Consider the following 22,094-nt stretch of genomic DNA (forward strand, 5'->3'; position numbering starts at 1 on the left):
CCTGCTGAGAAATTGTATCAAAGGTATAAGTCCTGCCCCTTCCAGGATCAGCCCTGCTCACTGTCCTCTACCTCTCTGGGTCTCCCTGCTGGGCAGTGACAGAAGCAGAGAAACACTCTCAGAGCTTGAGTTTTCATGTGTCTTCCTAGTCTTCTTGACCTTTCTCCTTTTTCTGGGGGGGGAGGACAACAGCACAAAGATTTTGGCCCTCCTCACCATCATACCTACTTCAGGTCCATTCTGTGGTTTTGACTGGGTTTTTTTCCCCCTTGGGTCCTTCGTGTTTCAATGTCTTCCCTGTTTCTGACTGACAAGTGGAGCTCTTGGTTTCTCCCTTTTTATATGCCTCTTAATTCTCTTATATCATAGTGAGCTCATATTGTGAGTGACTACAGGATCAATAATCCATCCTGGGCTCACTGTCCAACTTGCTTTCTTAAAAATTAAACTCCGGGATTAAAATATCTAGAGCAATGTGTTTAAATTATCACATTTAGAATTTTGTTTATGAATCTTTTTCTGTATTTTGGTATGTCTTTTGAGCACACCTTAGTTCAGTGATGAAACTGATACATGCAGAATTGTCTTCCAAGTGCACACCTTACAAAGTTCCTTACACCAGGAATGTGCTTTAGAATGAGGAATCCTTTTAAATCAGGTGACGACAAACCAAACCAACTGCACACACTCTACACTCTCGAGCTCTTTGTTCCTTCTGTCCTGGTTTGAGCTGATCCTTAACACCTTCTGAGCAGCTTGCTTAGAGTAACTCACACAAGCTGTAAGGGATATTCCTTACAGGCATCTGCCTTGATTGTGCCTGATTTTTTTTTTTTTAATAACATCAATTTCTATGAACATTATGCAAGATTTGCTTGGTAGGTTTTTCAAAAAAATGTTGTAGTAGTAAAGCTGCACAACTTTTTAAGATTGGTTGCAGTATTCAGGCATTCACAATCAGTGAAATCATGATAGAACAGCTTGAATACTAGGACTACTATGAGGGAGAACAGTGTGCTTTCATAATGAAAATAACTGAAAATGAAGCAAACAGTTAAATATGAATCTTCCAGTGAGAAAAATAGTCTCTTCTCTCTCTTCTCTAAATGTATTTAAGATATCTATGGAGTTATTATCAGAGATAGATCATTTGTGCATTACCCAAATAGTTAACGTACTCTTTGGTCACCCCTCTCACAGACAGTGTCATTGCAACAGATGGCAAGAGCTGCTTTCAAAACAGTAGTGGCTGCTAAAGCCATTAACTACTACTGTCATAAGGTGAAAGGGCATGTTTTATCATGGCAGAAACCTCTGAAATCTAAATCAATAACAGAATTCAATGTCAGGCAGTACCTGCAGATTCTACCCCTGCCCACCCCCCCCCGCCTTAAGCCTGAAATTCATAGGATTCAACACTTCAAACAGTAGCAGAACTTGTTGCATTGAATTATGGTAAAGTTTCTAATTCAAATGATAATGACATTTTTTGGTTATCATGAAGAACAACTTACAACTTAAAATCCAGAAGTTTTATGGCATAGAAATAACTTAGCTCAAGATTTTAAGTTCACACTTTCCAGTCAACATTTTATAGGTAATTTTTAATAGATTCCTTGGAATCCTTAGAGAGAGGTATCAGCTTAGAGTAGAGCTTTGCAGCTTAATGGTACATGTTGCTTATGTCCAGACTGCCTAAAAAACCCTCTTCTGAGCCATTTGTAACATGGGTCAATGGGTAGAGTATCCTCAACACCTTGTGCCTGCTTCACTCCAGTGCAAGAAGTAGTAGAATGAGCTTTATATGGATATACTCAGGCCTTCACAAGTCGATGCTTTCATATGTGATGCTTTCAAACCAGCAAACTGCAGAACTAAAAATAGGACCAATGTTGCTTACTTAGATAACTGTAATTTAAAAAAAACATCCTGAGTATTTTAGAGGTAGGTGTTGAAAACATGAAATTTGGCTGGACTGTAATTTGTACTCTTGCATCAGGTTTTCAGATTGCTAAAAATAAAGTTGGACATGTCCAATTTTAAAGAACTTAAAAACATGCTTCACATAAGCATCTTGATTACCTTTGTACAGTAAAAAATACAGTTTGCCAAAGTTCCACTGGTGTTCTAACTCCTGTAGAAATACAAGTGGAAATTTCCATAAAGTTGGCTTTTCAGTAAGCACATCCTGACATCAAATCATTAATCTCTATCATAGGTCTTATGCTTTGTCTAACCACAAATGTTTTATCATGTAGTTAGCTGATTTAGTTTAATAAGTAGAAAAAGTGGAGTGGACACATATTTTGTTTAAACAGGCATTAGCATATGCTAAATGAAAATATTTTAAGTTAAAAAAAATTCCTCTGTTGATAGCTTGCAGCAGTTTAACTAATGAGTTTAGAATTTGTTCTTGTATAGTCTATGTAAATATTTCAGTAATTGGAGGCCTTGATTTCTCATCTATGAGCTGAAAAGCACCCATCTACCTCACAGAAAATTCTGAAGTCATATCAGCTCGTGTTTGCAAGACAGCGAGATACAATTATGATTATTTCATAAGCAAATTATTTTATATGCCAAAATAATGACATATAAAATTCTGTATATCATACAGTACAAAATATGCATAGCTATCAGTTGAAAGATGTCATCCTTTCCACTGATAGAATAAAACTATAAATAAAAACTATAATGCAGTTTCCCCCCAAATTACTCTCTAACAGTAAAATTATCTCCATCCTCTCCTAGCACACAGAAGTTGCACAAATCTTTAGTTCAAGGACAACTAAATTAAAACCAATTCAGGTTTTAATTACTGGAATATAACAGAGAACTTTCTCTCAGCTTTAAAGGAACAACAAGAAATATTGCCCTGCTTTTCAGAGCACTTTAAAATGCTATTTTGCTTTTTTTTTGTTTTGCAATAAAATACATAGGTTTGAACCTTGAATCACTGTCCTAAAATAGATGGGGAGCTCTGATACGAAGTGGCCTAAAAGGATAAATTCCGGTTTTACTGGGTTTTAGAGTTGTACCTGATCAGACTATTTTAGACATTTGTAATGAAGCCTAAATATACATTATATTTACAAAATGTAAGAAAATAATTATAGGTTTAATGGATTAATTTTAATAAAATTTAAGATGTGAGGTATAAATATTTAGGTTTAATATTTAACTAATATTTCCTCTTTGTTTGTTCCTCTACTTCACAGCTTCCAAAGAATGAAGATTTTGATAATGATTGATTTTGTCCTTGCAGCTAGCTTGATGGACGCCATTGGCAGCTCTGTAAGTTCTAGTAATTAAATTTGTCTATAGAAATTACTCTAAATATTTCATACCTTGTCCTCCATAGTGCTTACAACGTATCTCAGCTACATGGGACTGCAGAACCTTTGATGGAAAAGACTAGAATTCAGAACAAAACTGAAAGAGCAGGGAAATAACCTCAAATGATGTTCAGTGGGGACAAGGTTCCAGTAAGGAAAGAGAAAACAAATGCATAAATATATAATGGATGATAAATGACTGGGCAATAGCACTGAAGAAAGTAATGCAGTCAGTTTGTTACTGGATCTGACGCGAAATAGGAGGTGATAGAATGATGAAATAGATGAAAGAATATCTTTGCCAAAAAAAGGCATCATATCATGCATTAATAGGCATATTGTTTGGAAGGCACACAGGACAGTTTTACTGCCATTCAGAGGTGATGCTAATTCAGAATAACACCTTTTGTTTTGAGCAGCATACTTACAGAAAGGCAAAACCCAAAAACTTCTAAAGCAGTGGCTCCAGTTCTGGTTATTGACACTCAAGATAAAGAATGTTTCTGTCCTTTTCTACTTCGTCCACTTGCCATACAACTTTTTCCTCAAATAAGATTCAAAGCTTCATATTCTTACTTGTTTACATGTTACTATGTTCTAATTGACGTACAGAAACAACAATCTAAGGTCCTTCACATCTAGCTCCCCAAACCTCCTCCTATGTATTCTACCCCTCCAACAAAACCCTAACACAATCACACTTACTCTACAGCTTAAAATACATCTAACCGAACACTAGGCTTGTACTGCCTGTCTTGACTGTCCTTCCTGGTTTGATATTCAGGTCCTAACTAGTAGGGACCTGGGAGGTTTAATTGTTGATTCCTAATTGCCTATGTGGAAGTGGTTGCTGAAGTTACAACTAGGTGAGCATTATTGTTTGTGGGTTACTTTATCTTACGGGAGCATTTTGCTCAGATAATTAGCTCTTTAGGAAGCACCTGCCTCTGTAATCAGTTCTGCTCAGAAGCCTACTGAGAAACAGGCATTACAATGAAATATGTTTGATTTATTTTGATTTTTCATTTGGATTATTATGAACTTTGCCTGACCCTATAAATAAAAAATGGGAACATTCTGAAATTTATCTTTTAAGTTTTCACATTTCAATCTCATTAAAACACTAATCTCATCAGAGGTTTTTTGGAGATCATTTAAGTTAAAAAATATAGAAAATAACACCTCAAGTAAAAATTTTATATTTTTATAGTTTTATAAAGTATTCTGGCTCTAATTTATAGCATCTATTTTAATGGAAGGTCACGAGCTGCTAAATAATTTACTCGATAATGAAATACAGATTGTTAATGCACAATAATTGCAGCAGCTGGTTAAATACGGCACTGCTTGTCCAAGAGCAGAGCTGTCAGCAGTTGTTAGATAATTGCTTCTCAATGTGTAGTACAAACAGTTGCTTCACTGACACAGGCAGAACAGGTTATGTTCAGTCTGGTTTCAGACAGTGAGCACTACTGTCCACGGGAGACCAGCACAATCAAATTAATGTTTTTTTCAAGTATTTCAACACCGTCATAGTTTAACCTTGGTCCATATCTAACGAAAGGGATAGCGATATGTTATAGCTGCTGACTCTTATAACCCTAGGTTACATTTTGCTTCTGTATCATTTTAGCTGTGCACTGGTTTAACTCCAATGATTTTAAAAGACTTATCATGTGAAAAAGTGTAGTAGTACATTAAAAGGCCAGGTAACCTGCAGATCTAAAAGCCTCATTGATCAACCTTGAAGTTGCACAGCTAACTTGTGATTGTCCCATGGGAAAAATTGGTGTGGAATTCTAAACATGAGAATTGTGTTTTTGCTGTGGAGCAGCAAAGTGAAATGGTATTTCTCTGGAGCTGACAGAAAGAGGTATCACCAAGAAGGCGTGAGTCAGAGAGATAATGCAAAGCATCAGATACCAGTCCTACTCATATGTAGGTTACTTTAAAACCTCTATTTCTGCTCAGTCATTTCTTTCTGATGGTGTAGTTATAATAACATTTAGAGACATATCCTGTTTTAGGCTTGTATTTAATTTAATTCAAAGGAAGGGACCTTCTATGGTGGTATATGAAGTAGTGTCATACTAAATTTAGATACTAAGTTTTTCTAAGGTACGGTAATATTTTTGAGGAGTTTTGTACTTGTACTATACAATTTAATGACTCTAGGAGAATGGCTTTTAGCAGTATGAATAGGTGAATTGATAGATGCATTTTCACTACACCTGAAAGGCACTTACCTGCCTAGAGCTGCCTCTCCTCAAACGTGCAGACTCATGCTCTCTCCAGAACTGAAAGCATGCCGTGTGTTAAAGAGGCCTCCCACCTGAAGGCTTCCCTGTGAAATCTGAAGGGCCTAGTGATAGGGGCCATCACTTCCAGGGGCACTCAGGTCTTTCCTATTGTATTTTACCATGTTTTCCAAGGTTGTGAGTACTGAATTAAGGTTGATACAGGCTAACCTTCTCAATAAAGAAATGCTGCAGTAAACCTGGTAAGCGTGGCATGCTGGCTCCTTTAGCACTCTTAATATGATTAGGATTAATATGACTAGGATTAATATTTGGTCTGTTAACATGGTTTATTTTGACAGCTTTATTTGTATAGTTACATTAGCTCATCAGGGTGAGCCTGGAAATAATACGTTTTTCAGTTACTTATTCACTCTTTCTCAACCCACCTATGCAGCTCTCCAGTTCTCCATAATTTTCTGTATGTGTTCAGGACTAGTCTGAGAATTTGCAGAGACCTGTCAAGGAATCCTCTTCTGAATCTCCCAATTCAGCTCAGCTTTAGTGAGGGGTTTATATGAAGCTGCAGATACAAGTTGAGTCAACCACCCTGGAAAGATGCACAATAGTGCATCCTTTCTTTGTAATATGCAACATGTCAGACATTAACCCGTGCTTATGGCCAAATAACATCCCTCTAAGCCAATGTGGCTGGTTTGTCTCCATATGTTTATATATTTTAAGTATTTTCTTCTCTCGTTTCCTGCTAGAAGAAAATGAGGTTATGCTCGTGTAGTTATCAACAGCTGAACAGGATTTTCAACGAGTGTTCTTAAATAAGATAGGACTCTGGGGATATTAGTTCACTGGCTGCTTTGTTTATTCTTCCAAAAATGTTAGTGTTTGGTAAACGTGCCTCTCACGCCGCAGCTCCCCCTTGTGGTCAAGCGGCTTAATGGCTTCGCAGGACCTGGTAGCAAGCAGGCGGCTGCAGTCTGCAGAAACACCTGCTACCAAAGCAGCCAGACATGGGGAGCCCAAACCCAGAGAGCCAGTTGAATCTTTTTCTCTCGAACAGGTCACTGACAAACTGTCTAGTCCTGCCACATGTCTATTCCCCATTATTTTATTCCTCCATGTATCATCATCATGGCTTGGCTTCGCGGACGAAGATTTGGGAAGGGCTTTACCCACGCTTACTGCAAGCGCGCTGATGGCTGAAAAAGCCAATGCGGGATAGGCAAGTCCGGTTGCAAAAAGCACACCAGAAGGTTTGCAAAAAGCACAGCGGAAGGTCTCCTTGGGTGGTACAGTCGAGGGACGGTTCTTTCTGCGCTCTCTGTTCTCCTCGAGACTGATTCTACGCGTGCTCTCAAAGGAGGCAGCAGCGTTATGTATGGTGTGTCTCCAAATCTCCCGATTGGAGGCCAGGGTGGACCACTGATGGTGGTCAATATGGCCAAGGTTGAGGTATTGTTTCAGGGAGTCCTTATATCTCCTCTTTGGAGCTCTTCTCTTGTGGCAGCCGGTGGTGAGTTCACCACAGAACACAATCTTAGGGAGGTGGTGATCCGCCATCCTGGAGACGTGCCCTGCCCAGCACAGCTGCGTTTTCAGCAACATGGCCTCAATGCTGGTGACCTCTGCCTGTTCAAGGACAGTGACATTAGTCACGTAGTCAGTCCAGTGGATGTTTAGGATTGTCCGGAGGCAGCGCTGATGGAAGCGTTCGAGGAGTCGCAGGTGGTGGCGGTAGATGACCCACGATTCAGACCCATACAGAAGAGTAGGCAGAACAATGGCTCTGAAAGCATGACTTAAGGCAAGCATCTGATACACTTCAGAAATACTTCAAGGAAGAGCTTGTATTCAGGATTCTTCTCCAAAGTCTGATCATCAGATATCTCAGTGTGGCTAAATATTGCAGGCAAATGGAACATAATGGCTTGGAACCGTTGTAGTGAATTTATGGATGTAGATTTTTTATCTCTAAATACTCTCTTGAAACGTCTCTAGTTCATTTGTCTATTTGTTGAAAGTGATTTCATCCTCTGTAGTGAAAAAGCAAAGGGGTCTGCAACACTTATTTCTGTTAGAAATAACAGGTCATCGTCATGATACAGTTTATACGGATGTTCCTTGACAGTAGCAGAAGTTCCTCTGCTAGTTCCACCTAGTTCCACAAATTAATTATGAAAAAAATCTGCATGTAGTAGAGTCACAAAACGCAGATTCTAATTAATACTGTTAGTTTAATTCACAAAGTTTATTCCTGGAGTTGTGGTGAATGGTGCTGCTAGGAAAGGATCCTAACCAGAACAGTGTTTGTGCTGCATAGAATGTTAAAGAATGCTCTCAGCTTTTCCGATAGAGGGGGAAAAAAAAATCACTGCAGCAAGGAATTGACAAGAAATATTTTGGTAGGAGTGTTCATGGAAAATAGGTGAAGCCTGAGCCTGATACAAATGAAAGTATGCAGATGCCACTGGAGGTGCACATCAGTGTGTTACTTTAAATCCCTCTATAGGTCAGTGTGATAGGGCAATGTTCTAAGATATCAGCTCTTCCATATGGATGGCAAATGTGACAGGTTTACACCCTTAGCTCATGTAGATAATGTGGCCTTATGAATAAGGTTGCACCAATTTAGAACTACTGCATATTTGATATTGCATATCAGATTTCAAAAAGGTTGCCTCTCTGATTTTGCTTTTACAGTGCTAGTTGTGCTCTTGTGCCAGCACCATAGCTACCAAACTCTTGTTTGCTCATATAAAATTGCAGACAAAATGTTACCGATGCAGAACCTCATGTCACGTTTGTAAAATGTATCGTAAAACCCTAAAGGCTTTTTTTCTCATGTTGAAAGCAAATTTGTTTAATATCTATTTGAAACTGTACAGGCTGTTTTAATTTAAGCTCCCTAGATTTGATTCTGTTCACTTTGACTATTTTACCATAGTCATTAACCTAAAAGCAATTGTTTATTACTCTGCCTGAACTCAGCGTGTCAGAATTTGGAACAGTTACTCTAGCTCTCTTGTCACGTATGTATGTGCACCAGGGAGAAATGAGTGCTAGGTATCACCATATCAGAATCACCACATTTCTCACCCACTCTGAAAGGCAAAATAAAATGTACAAGTCACAGCACAACATTGACTTTAAGTTTTTAACATCTTCTTTCCATGCACATTTGCAGCTTCTTAGGGACTACTTATTTTGGCATACCAAAAATGAGCTTGAAACTTTACAATATTTATGTTGGGACTGTTAAGATTCTTATAATAAGAAATGTGTAATCTAAAAGCTTTTGAGAAATGAATAAGTTGAAAATGTTTCAGTGTGGACTCGAAAATGCCAGAGTTTTAGAACCTTCACAATGTTAGTAGCAGGCCTTTCTGGATAGTAAATCTCTGTATACAGCAGGTGACAGAGAATAAGTAGTCTCTATGATAGGAACTGTACTGTAGCATTTTTCCCTAAAGTCCTCTCTGCATGTTTGGAGTGAGAGCTGCTATTTAAAGAAGTGATTTCTTTGTAAAGCATAAAGGTATTTGTCTGGACACTCTAATATACTAAATAGTTTTAAATAGAGGTAGCAACTGAGGTGCAAGTCAACATACTGTCTGTATGAATTTGTGAACAAAATGTTTTATTCAAGTTAGATTTTATTTATGGTTTGTTTGGTTTGGTTTTGTGTCACATATTACATGTGACAAAAAATTGTTGATTTTACATTCATACGTATTTTCCTCTCTAGGATCTACAGAACTGTTTTCAAGAGCAGATACGACTTCAGGGCCAGGTGAGGCTTCTGGAACATCATGTGGAACAGCAGCAGTTAAAAATTGTACAGCTTTTAGAGAAGAGAGAGACTCAGTACAGTGACAGAAGAGATGAAGACAGTGTCATTGACTTGGGAGGAAAAAGACAGTATTCAGGTTAGAAATGAAACTATTCTTTCCATTACTGTTCATTGTAATGATATCAAGAAGCTTTAGCACAATTGGTGCCATTGACTTACTGTTTTAAAAGCTCATAGAAAATTGTTTGTTTAAAACATTGTTCAACTTTTACCTAGGCCCAATGATGCAGGGAAAAATCTCACACAGTATAAATCAAATCAGGATTGAAGCAGTTTGTTGATATATTAATAACACATAATTAAAAAAACAATCAATAAACAAGATAATCAGAATAAATATCATCAATACAACAGATAAAAGCCAATAACAGACATAAGCGGTTACTGATTTCTAAACACCCTTCTTTGAATAATCTCAAAAAGTTCTAACCCACAGAGTCAGTTCACATTCACAGTGTCACATGGGTTACAAGCACACACTGACTCTGTTCCAACCTGAGACACCCATATTTACACTCATAAGCCTGGCATAACGACATCTGCATCTTACTTTAATAATATTCTGTATGTTGCACCATTCAGACCGAGTTAGATTCAGCTCAGACATCACAGCTTCTAAAATAGCGGGTTTAAGTTGTTTTTGTAATCTCACCAGCATTCTGGTGGTGATCTGATCCCTCTGCAGGGGAAGAAGGCTAAGTGTGTTAGACTGGAGAAGCTGGAGTAAGGCCCAAACTCTTAAAATAATAAACCACCATCCAAACCAATAGATGGATTGAAAATACAATTTTGGGGTCTGATTCTTGGATGGTGTTCATTTCGAGCTGTACAGCACTGGAGAGTCTAAACTTCTGTAATTTTTAATAGCCTTGTTTGAATGTACTTGTTGTGGTTATGCTGCTGGAAGAAATCACAACATATAACAAGGCATCAAATGTAATAAAGCACCATTAAAATCAAATTAAAAGCAGTTGTAAGTCTGACTGTAAATTTTAGCTGTAGATTTATTTACATATTCAGCATCCTGAAATACCTTTTTTATTATTATTATGGCTGACTCATTTGTTATTAGAAAAAACTATTAAAACCACATTTACCTGAAAAGTATTTGTTCTTTCTTAGTATATGCCTCAGTTTATTTTCTTAGAATGTGATTCTAAATAACAGATCTAAATTGTTCTGGTTTCTGATGATTTTTATTATTATTATTATTATTATTTTGCTTTTCTTATAGCTTGGAAAATGCATTTCCCTATTGATACTACATTATTTCATTCGAACTGCTGTAGCCTTTTAATGTCAACAGAGATATCTAATTTGGGGTTAGATAGTGAGGGAGAAATTCCACACTATATCCACCTGATAAAAATTAAAATATACTTAAGTGTTTTGCTAACCTACTAAGAAAATAATGGACAAGAAAATGACAGAAATACAACTTAGATGTTACTTAAATAATGGTTTTTATTAGAATTTATTCAAATCCTGGCACAGATATTCGTTTTCAGGATAAGCTGTTTATTTTCTACATCTAATTTTCACTGACACTTTCATTGAGAAGAAATATAATAGTTCAGAAAGTTCCAAACTGGCCTGAAAGTTCAGCCAGCATGTTCATAAATGTTTCAGGGAATATCTTACAGTTAATCAGCCCTACCATTGCCAGGAAAAACAGAAATGTTGAAAACTATACATCTTTTTTGTATGACTGGTTGATGGTAGATTACATGGAAAAAAAGAATTCCTTTTATTTCGTAACTCCTAGAGGAAAAAAGATAAGATTATACAATTACATTGCTGTTATGTTTTCATGAGCTCTGAATTTTGTCGTTACTCTAAATGCTGAGTAGTCATTAACACCAATGCAGACCAGATGGTAAATGGTATCAAGCTAAAGGGGCATCGTTTTACACATACATTGCACTTTTTGGGGGTAGTTTTTAATATAAGGGACAGGAGTATCAGGTTCAGCAATTGTTTCCCTATTCTATCACTGCTGATTCCATACTCTTGTTTTTGGCAGTTCTCCTGTGAACTTTCTGTCCATAGAAGTACATGCTTGCTTTTAAAAATTACTCTGTGGTTTATATCTGGAGAAATCCCATAATTGTAACAGGATTCTAATGTGGATGATACTCTTGTAAAATAAAAGTGACCCTTCTTAAAACAGAGGAATTATTTTGCTAGTCAAATGAAACCAAAAATGGAAATCTTTTATGATGGAAAAGTGATTCTTGAAAAGAAATGCCAAAATAACTACAGCACAATAAAGTTTTAAACAACACCAATACAAAAGAATGCCCCAAAGTCATAGAAGAGTGGTTGCGGAGGTATTTCCTTTGTTCATATGTGACTTTTACATGACATGACTTGATTTCTGTTATTGACTTGATTTCTAGTTTTGCCAGTAAGTATGGGACTAAAAAACCCATGTTGTCCAATGAATGTTTTGCAAATAGATTGTGCAGAGATCTACAGAGATGGCCACAAGCAAAGCGGGTTTTATAAGATGAGACCTATCCACAGTCCTACTGAATTCCTTGCCTTCTGTGACATGTCTGAAGGGGGTGGTTGGACTGTTTTTCAGAGACGTTCTGATGGCAGCCAGAATTTTGATAGGTACGTACTAGACTTAGTCATTAAAATTGGAAACAAAGTGGAGAAACATGAAACCAGAAGAAGCTAAGCTAAATCTTAACTTCAGATTTATATGAATAAGTTGTTAGCCCAGAAAAAAGAGAGGAATAGTTATTGTGTGGGATAGCTTCCAGATGAGACACCACTTTTGGCTCTGGCTCTCCTCTGGGAGACGTCTGTTTTAGTCTTTTTCTGACAGCTGTGCATTTTACATCAGGACACTTCAATGTCAAATGCAGTAACAATTGTTGGAGCAAGAACTCTTAATGACAAGTAATGGACTGCCTTGGCTTTTGAAATAGTAAAAATCTAAAAGAGCAACAATTTAAGCAGTGTGCTTGAACTGAAAAGCATCAGCAAGCAAGTATGAGAGAAATCCACCACAGAATAATCTGTAGCTCATGGTAAAATGCCAGGAAAGATAAGATGGGTGAGAACTCGATTTGTGGACACCTAACCTTCTTGCCTTTGCCAAGACTCAAGCATTTTTTGGGAAATGACCAGAAGGGAAATTTTTGGTGCTGTGAGACTTGAATATAAAAAACCCCACAAATATTTATAGACAGCATAAGCAACAAGAAGGTTTTTAAAACCCCTGGTTTGCCCAATCTGCTTTTCACATATCTGCATCCTTCTGTGGATTTGTGTCTTACCTGTCTTTATACTTACTGTAACTTCACAATACCCTTATGGAAAGAATTGATTCCCAGAGAGGGTGAAAAACTGCAATCCAGACAAGAAAAATTTGCTATTCTTATTTTATAAAAGCTGGCCAGACAAGTTACAGAAGCAATCTGTAGCTTTTTACAGTTGCTACCACTTGTTCTCCGTTTCCAGAGACTACCAGCTACTTAAGTCACAGAGGCTGCTTTCTCTTATGACGGCCTGTCTACGGCCTAATACCTTCACCCGTTGGTTGAACTATGGTTGCATCTTACCAAGGAAACAGATTGGGGTTTTGTCCCCATTAGAACATGTCATGAAACCATAATCCCTGAGAGAGTGTTTCAAAGCCACTGCAGACAGGGAAAAGACTCCATGCTTTCAGCATACACATGAATTCTTGAAATTATGCACCAGTATGAGTTCAAAAATTGTTTGAATTACAAGAATTCGAAACTGGAAATGGCTAGCTAGTCCTTCAATTTACAAAATTATATATCCAGCTGCAGGAGTTTCACAACTTAATCAAATCACAGAAAATAAAAAATCAATGCTTATGATATGCCTACACATCCTCTTAGGTATCCTGGATTTAACCAGGAAAAATGTTTTCACTTTGGGTATATGGTGCCATACCAGGGATTAGACTGAGCTATTGTACTTTCTTCTGGCCTTAAAATCTGTTAATCTTAAAACCCTTTCAATGTACCTCTTAGGGACTACTCTGTACTGGGATTCAGTAGCCAGTGTAGTGTGGGATTCAGCCTTTCACATGTGAGAAATAGAACTTTGGACTAGAGTACCTCCTGAGGTTCCTTCTGATTTGAATTATTCTGTGATCTATGATTGTATGACAAAATAAACATCCAAGCAAACTTGCTTTTTTGATAAATTAGTCATTTATACTCTTCTCAGAGTCTGGACTGACTATGAAGAAGGCTTTGGAAATTTTGTTTTCACAAATGATGAATATTGGCTTGGAAATAAAAATCTTCATTATTTGACTAATCAAGGTAAGATTTGTACTGCAAAATAGTCACCCATTGTTTCTGTTTCTTTGCTTTTTCTGGGCCATTTTTTGTTAGCATGAGTCCCGACTTCTATTGATGGTCTGCATGGACTTCTACAAGTTTCAGAGTCAAACACATTTGTATATATGTCTTCTAACGAAAGGTTTGAAACTGCCATTGGGCCAATGGCATGCAGGGAGCCCCTGCAAAACAGGGAACAGTAGACAGGAGTGTACCTTAAAATAATTTCTTTCTACCCATTTCACTGTCACCATCACTAACAGTCCACAGTCAGGTAGTATGCTGTACCAATTCATTTAGTCAGGGCTTTACATGGGTGCATAGGCTATTACCCAAAGACAAATCTAGGCCCGTCCTGTTGATTAGGCTTGTCTTAGAAAGCTATTCCCATCTTTCTAATAGTCACTCAATCTAAGATAACTTCTGCTTTGCTGTAGAATGCTGCATAAACAAAACTTACACATTGACTTAGCCAGCTAATTCATACGGCAATCCAGGCCACCAGGATGTGGACCTAGTTTAACTCTTCAGAGTATAAAAGTCTACTTTTCTTAGGTGTATGCTTATTGACTGATTCTCACTATCCTTTCATTACGATTTCAAATACCTTACTAAAATAGAAAGCCTGTAAGGTTTTGGGGTTTTTTAAGATGTTTTTTGTCTACACTTGAAAATCTGCATTGGAATAATTCTAAAATTTTCTAAGCTGAATCAGATGAATAAAGACAAAGAATAGCAAGATATGTTTTAATATGCATAAAGACAGAAGAAAAAATGTCATAATATATGATGTGATGATCACGTTCATGATAAAAATATAATTAGTGTTTTAATCTTCTACTAGAATACTCAGGTTTGAAAGTAGTGAGATAGGCTAGTTTAACCAAAATAATTTGTGTTGTTATTTCTTAAGGGAACTATACATTAAGAATTGATCTAACTGATTTTGATGGAGAACGGCGTTTTGCACAATATGCAAGATTCAGAGTTGCGGATGAAGAGGTAATAAAATATTAAATAAGAGCTCGAGGTTTTAATGAAAATGTGGATTCTGTAGACAGACAATAAACATACAGGTTTCCTAATTTTCATAATTCATTTTGTAGAACCTTATTATAATTTTTTTTTCCTTAAGAATGCTTGGAATTTTCAAATATGTAATAATAGTGCTTTACATTGATACATAGCCTCCAGGACTCCTGTTCTTGGCAGGCCCCGGCCACCCCGTGCCCGGGTCTGTGATGTCCGGAGGTAGAGCAGCGACTCTTTCACGGGCACCCCCTTGCCGTGGGGAAGGAGCTTGCGTGCCCTTGTGGGGTTGAGAGCTGTGCTGGTGGTGGCATGTGCCTCCGGTGGGGTCTCCCAAGCCAGACAGGTCTCAGCTGAAGGGTCAGACAAAGTGTGTCCATGGGCAGGATGGGCTCACTGGCCTTCGGGCAACCATCCTAGGAGAAGGACAACTCTGACTCCAAACCCGGGCAGATGGAGCTCGTTTAGCCTTGTAAGGCTCATCCATCAGCTCAGAGAAGGACACTCTAACCAAACCTACAACCCGAGGACTTCGCTGTCGCCATCCAAGTTCACTAGGCCCTGGCAGATGAACCTCAGGTGTAAAGGGTGGAGCCAGTTCCGCGCACGCTGGTGCCTCACCTAAAAAATCCACCGCGCAGGCCCGAAGGGTGCACTCATCACTTGCAGTGAGCGTGGGAAAAACCCTTCCCAGATCTTCGTTCGCGAAGCCAAGCCATGATGATGACATTGATACATCAATTTCACACTTTTTGTAAGATGTATGAATCATTTGGTTTATCAGCCATGGATAAAAGCAGTTTCTCTATTTTTTTGATGATATTACCAACAATAATGGTATATGATGTTCTGATTTGTTATAATGTACTGCAAACTAACTCTACTATTTTTGTCATTGTGTCATTTATACATAAGGTTATGGACAAATGTTACTCCTAGTAAGCTTCTTTACACCTCTTCATCTAGTACACAGTATTTAAGTGACATGACGTTTCTGAGCATAAAAATAGTAACAAATCAACAGATTATTTTCCTCTTTGTGGTTTCACTCTTTGACATACTATTTTTTTTTTTCTTTCCTTTCTTCATGCTTTTCATTAGCATTCTTATGAGATGAATTGTGGTGAATACTCTGGTACAGCTGGTGATTCCCTTACTGGTGGATTTCATCCTGAAGTGAAATGGTGGGCTGATCATCGAGGAATGAAATTTAGTACAAAAGACAGGGATAATGACAACTATGAAGGGAACTGTGCTGAAGAGGAAAAGGCTGGCTGGTGGTTTAACAGGTATTTTGAATTTATATCAGTATTGTCAACTATTCTGCTTCATGCATATTCATGCCATAATAGCACATGGTAAAAGACATGATCGTCATTGTTTGCTATATTTGCAATCTGCCTTTGACCCCTACCAGAGATCTTGGTGTTGGTAAGACTAGACTCACCTTAGAAGGGACAGCACCTACCTAACAGCTCAAGCCAGTGTGTGATAATGGTATTTGCGATAGGCTTTGGACATCTTTGGTCTCAGAGAGTAAGAAGATAACTCTGCTCCTTTAAGGTAACCAGTTTTTACACAAGTAGGTCATGTAGACTTCGCAGGTGTATCCCTGTTGTACTTCATTCTTGCATTTCTCCTGCATTGCACTAGACCAGATGTGGCAGTACTGCAGAATATTTGACAAGTTAAGCTAGGGCCAGGTTATTAAGCCTCATTTTTTTCATCTCAGATCACAATATCTCACTCCTGTTACGCCTTCTATATCAAGATGGGAATGCCTCCACTCGGTTTCTGTCAGTGAGCATGGCTGGACTGAGAGGAATATTTTTTTAAATAGTGTTCAGTAAAAGAATTTTAAAATTGCACTTGTATACAGAATAGTAATTCAAAAAGAAAGGATAAAACTGGTAGCCTTGGCACTGTCTGTATAGGCAGCTGTGTTATTTCCCTTAATTAATTAGATAAATACAGCCATGAAGAGAAACTATGCAATCTAGCTATGTAATAGAGAGGTTTAAAATACAACTCAGGGAAGCACACAACTCCCTCACTGTGATCTCAGTTCACTTGGCAAGAGCTGCCAGGCTGTATCAACTCCATTGTTTCTCTGTATTGTGTCATCATTTGTTTCTGTTTTTTAACTCCTCATTGTCCAAATTCTGTTTCCATAAGTAGTTTGTGACCACCTTAGGTGATACGATGTGCAGCTATTAACGCAATGGGTTTTTTTGCTGTTTTCTTGAAAGCTAAGGTGTAAAAGGGAAAGGCATGTTGGAGATCTTTTTCCCATGAAACCAGAACTCCTGTAGATTTAGAGGAATGTCTAGAACTCAGGTAGCATAAAACTGCTGCCGTGCCATGGAGTTCATTAAGAGCAAATCCCCAATCACCTCTAGTCAACAGCATATATTTTTTTGTCTCTTAAAAACTTTTTTTAAAAAATATTAGATTGGTCTGAACAAAAGAATAACCCCCTTTGCAAAAGTAGCTGCACAGCAGAACTTGATATGTATTAATACTTTGTAGTTGGTGCTACATAAGTACTAAAGATAGCTGACTCCTACCAGACTAGTTCCTATTATGGCCGTGTAGCTCATGCTCTTAAAGTGACAGTCTATTTGGATGAGTAACTAATAGTGTTATTCCACTGCCTTGCTACTGACTTTTTATAAGCCTAACACAAAACTGAATACTGTAAAATACTAGAAAATTTCAGTATCCTTAAATCCTACCCAGAAGAACAGTACTGGCAGAGAAAGGAAAGCACTCGGAACACGTACTTGTCACGCACAGATTAGCAAACACAGAAGGAATTAGTGCTCTTGGCTGGTTTGTATAGGAGCTCCCAGCTATGAAGTCATTTTTTATAGCCAGCTCTATGCTATCTGGACTAATGAAATACAGAAATGTCCAGATAATATGAATACCAAGGGTTGTGACAGAATTGAGGCCACATGAAAGCTCAGATCTAGTTTAAAGGCATCAGTCTTGCTTCAACTCAGGACTTGTTATCCTGGACTTCTGCAGAAAAATAGCCTCTCTGCATTCTTTTGTAAGCAAAGCTCTAAAAGAGATTTTCAGCTTGGATGCAAATCTACAGAGCTGCGTTCGCTCTAGTACTACATCTAAGACATAGGCTTTTCTGCATCTAGGCATTGCAAAGGTCAGTAGGTTCATAGTAAAACAAGAGCTAACAAGTCTAGTCGGACATGAGCTTATTCTCTCCCCAGCATCCTCACTTCTAGTTACAACATGCATGGATGATCACAGTGGATCTGCCAGGCATCTAGTTAGAGCCACAGATCTCACTAACTCGGGCTCCCTGCCTCACCAATATCCCTGAAGACAGCATAGCTACATCCATGTGGGGGTGTACTGGAGTTCTTCAGGGAACCAACTCCATCTCTCCTCATCCGTCATGAAGTTACTATATAGCTCAGATAAAATGTCCATGGATAATGGAATTGACTGTACTTTTGAAACTACTGTGGTGCATTTTTTTACTTTAAAAATTAGCCTATATCAGAAAGAAAAGAGGAACATAGACTAACTTTAAGGTGTTTATTGATAATGAATGTTCCTTCAGAACATCATATCAATAATCATATGCCATTTTTTTCTTTAGTATGTTCAGACAGCATCCAGCCGGTTACAGAATACTGTATATTTTTGCTCTTACTGCCTCCCAGCACTAATTAAGAGTTGTTACTTCTCATATTGTGGGTTTTTTTTTTTTTACTTCTCAATAGTGTTTTGCCTGCTTTATCAAAGGAAGTAAAGAAGGGGATCATTTGATCTAGATACTTCTTATCAATTATAATTTTTCTAATAAAATCTGTCTTTTGATTGGAAGTAGAGTGTCTGCTCAACACAGAATGCGTATAGCTATGATTATGTCAGCAGATTATGTCAGTTGTGATACAAGTTTGTAATTTTTCAAAAAAGAGTCACTTTTGATATCTGCAGTTTATAAGCTTTCAACCAACACATTACATTGAGGTTAAAAATTGTAAGCAATAAATAAGCATATATATATAAGAATTTTTCTGTGAGGCTTTATTACAGTTTTTATTTAAGTTCTCAAAACCTGTTATTAATAAAGTGTAAGCAAAGCCAAAGAGAATAAGATTGCCAGTAATAATATCCATAAGGTTCATTTGGACTGTTTTCTGTTGGCATATTTTCTGAAGTCTGCTTTTGAAATCCATCATGGTATTCGACAGTTATGCATTAACAGTACTTACAGCAAAATATTGAAGGCAGATAAACCAAGCCAATTCATTACAGTGTGCTGCAGAGGAAACTACCATCTTGCTCTCTGTATGGCTACGTAAGGATCTAAATTTTTTTCTTGTTGAAACCAAATGAGTTTCAAGGTTCTGCTAATACCTATTCAAGGCTTTGGGGACTTACAACAGCATTTCTGCTTCAGTGTGTTAAAGAACAACAACAACAACAAATTAATTAGTCAAAGTGCCAGCTCTGATGATCCAGAAGATAGGTATACATATGTTTAGCTGTCGGACTTCATCTATTTGTAAACAGAAGTCCACGGCTGAGGAGGCAAACTGATGGTGGTTTTCAGGCTTTGTAATACAAAACACCACACAGGGTAACTGCAAATCTTAAGAGGGACTATTCTGGAACAATAAAAAGCAGAATAGTATTTCTTTCCCAAGGCGTTTGTCTGGTATATGCCCTGCTGCCACACACAACCTGAACGACTCTGGAATAGCTCTCCCCTGACACAGATTAGAAGGCAAAACTCAAAGAGCTAGTAATGCCAGAAAACGTGTGGCAAGAATAGAAAGAACTTTTGTTTCAAAAAAGCCAAAAGCACCTGCAATTCTGCCCTAATTAAACCGTTAATGTTTCGATGCACTGAAGTCCACAAATACAAATTTTTGCAGCTGTCAAACTGGGCTGTTGTCAACATGGTAAAACTTCTGACTCGCACAGAAACAAGAAATGCTTGCAAATCTTTCTACAGGAGGCCTTATTTCTGTTTTCCTTTACTTTTCCACCAGGTGTCACTCTGCCAACTTGAACGGTTTGTACTACAAGGGCCCTTACACTGCAAAGACAGACAACGGGATTGTTTGGTACACTTGGCATGGGTGGTGGTATTCTCTGAAATCCGTTGTCATGAAGGTCAGACCAGAAGACTTTGAACCTAATATTGTTTATTAAGATGACTTATCTAGTAAAGCTTTTAGCAAATCAATCCAAATTAAACTAGACGGGCAGATTTTTACTTCTTGTTTATTCATATATAAATCTGGCATAATTCCTCTGCAACCTCAGTAGTTTTATGAGATGAGATGATAATGAGAATGCAATCTGGCCTGTAGATATAAATACCAGTGCTAATATGTGTACAGGACTTTTTTTTTATAGGGCAGGCGTTTACCTAGGAATAAGGACATCTTCATCATCGTGGAGATTTTTTGGCTTCTGCATTAACTATAAATCCTTTCACCTTAAAAAAAAATGTTTTGTCACTGTGTTTCCTCAAACATACAAATGAATTGTACATATTACAACCAAACAATTATTTAAATCTAAGCATAAGACTGGTTTATCTGTGGATAGAACATACTCTCTTTGGAATGATGCAATGCTTTAGAAGTGAGTTGCCAGTAAATTCCTTTGATTTATTTGTTGCATGTGTTGTGCACATAGCGTAGATAGTAAGTATAAAGAATGAGGCAGAGAACTGGAGGAAGAGAAGGGATAAAGGCTTGAATAAACTGAATCCAGTATATAGAAATGGATTGTCTGTTGTTGCTGAAGCATTCTAGGACTTCGCATTTCTATCTAACATTTTTAGATGGCCAGTACTTATGCCTTTCTTCTTCTTGGTAACCATTATGAGTTTGTTGTTTTTTTTTAACATTTGTTAACAAAACTTGGACTTTAATGTGTTGATATTTGGAGTTTACCAAAAGACTGAATAAGAAAAGCTGCAACTAATCTTAATGTGAGCTCCGCTTTGAACATAGGCTGTCATAATGCACGTGTAGAGGGAAGCGTATTTCATGTGCAAATAATATCTGACATTTTAGAGGTTCTTAGAGCTTGACTCATAAATCTTTAAATTTTTTATGTATCTGTTAGTCTCCACAACTCTCCAAATCCAAATGCTCTGTTCAGTCACTTCAAAATGATTCTGCCTCTAAGTCTATTATATTATCCTTTTCCTATGTCCTTGTCTTGGCACCCTGGGCTTTCCCCTTTCTCAAGCTGCAAACTCATATTTTTCTTGAAGAGAAATTGTAAGAGAGACTCTGCCTACCCCTGGTTTTTGTGCCTAGCACCACAATAGACTCTAATAGCCAGTAATTACAAGAATCTCTGATGAGTGCTTGCTGCCATGGAGAAGATAGGCACTCTTCTGAAAGCAACCTGATGAAATGTAATCCATTTCTGCTGAGCATGTGCAAATGGATCTGAGCCAAACTTGGGCACTTTTTATCTTCCTGCTTTTCTAAAATGATTTTGCTTTTGCCAGTCTCTCTCCCGCTGTCCAGATACAGTTTTTGAACCTGGCAGCCAATTTCAGTCAAGCTTAACATAACTGAAACTAACTTTTGGACATCTATTGGTCAATTTATAACTACATTGATATGAATACAGGCCAGCTGAATGATAACTCCTCTCATGGCCATTTTCTCTTCTATTTCCATCCTCCAAAACCAAAAGTTTGGCAAGAATCCTTGAAAGAATTGCATAGAATAAGGGAGGGAGGATTTGTGGAACAACTAGGGGGGGAAAGAGAGGTTCGTATGAAACAATCTCACTCGGTAAGATAAGTTGGATGACATCTAAAAAAAAAAAAAGGAACTAAGTAGAGAAAAAATAAGGTTCAGGCAGCTAAAAATAACATAATGTAAAAATGGTGCCTATAAAAATATGCAGTATAGAGGTTTTGAGGTCTGCTTTTTGTGGTAATAGCATATATTCTAGACAATCCAGTCTTTTTCTTGATGTTTCAATAGTGATTTCTAATCTTTAGCACATCCCATGAGAGGACCGGTGGACAGCTCTACAGCTGCTTATTTGGAACCTTGTTTAATCAGTTAAGCCAAATTAAATTCTGTATCCGACAGGAAGGCATATCAGCCTATGTATATGTGTGCATGTATATATATATATACAGATATTTATGTATTCAGCCTTCAACATTAAACCAGAATATCTGATGTGATTTTTATCCAATTTTATTACAGAATTTAAAATGAGTTCCTGTGTAACTCTGTGAGTGGATCTATAGATATGAGGCATTAATAAT

At 37.6% G+C, this 22,094-nt stretch overlaps 1 protein-coding gene across 1 annotated transcript; it reads left to right on the plus strand.

Annotated features, from left to right (window-relative positions):
- The first annotated feature begins 3,228 nt into the window (after positions 1–3,228).
- Positions 3,229–19,993, plus strand: FGL1 (fibrinogen-like 1). The gene is made up of 7 exons (XM_010144102.1): positions 3,229–3,294; positions 9,336–9,516; positions 11,900–12,059; positions 13,656–13,753; positions 14,685–14,773; positions 15,902–16,089; positions 19,831–19,993. Exons 1-7 carry the CDS (start codon positions 3,229–3,231, stop codon positions 19,991–19,993), a joined length of 945 nt encoding a protein of 314 aa, XP_010142404.1.
- Positions 19,994–22,094: the final 2,101 nt, after the last annotated feature.

This window comes from Buceros rhinoceros, unplaced genomic scaffold (assembly GCF_000710305.1).
Source record: "Buceros rhinoceros silvestris isolate BGI_N320 unplaced genomic scaffold, ASM71030v1 scaffold14319, whole genome shotgun sequence".
NCBI lineage: Eukaryota > Metazoa > Chordata > Aves > Bucerotiformes > Bucerotidae > Buceros > Buceros rhinoceros.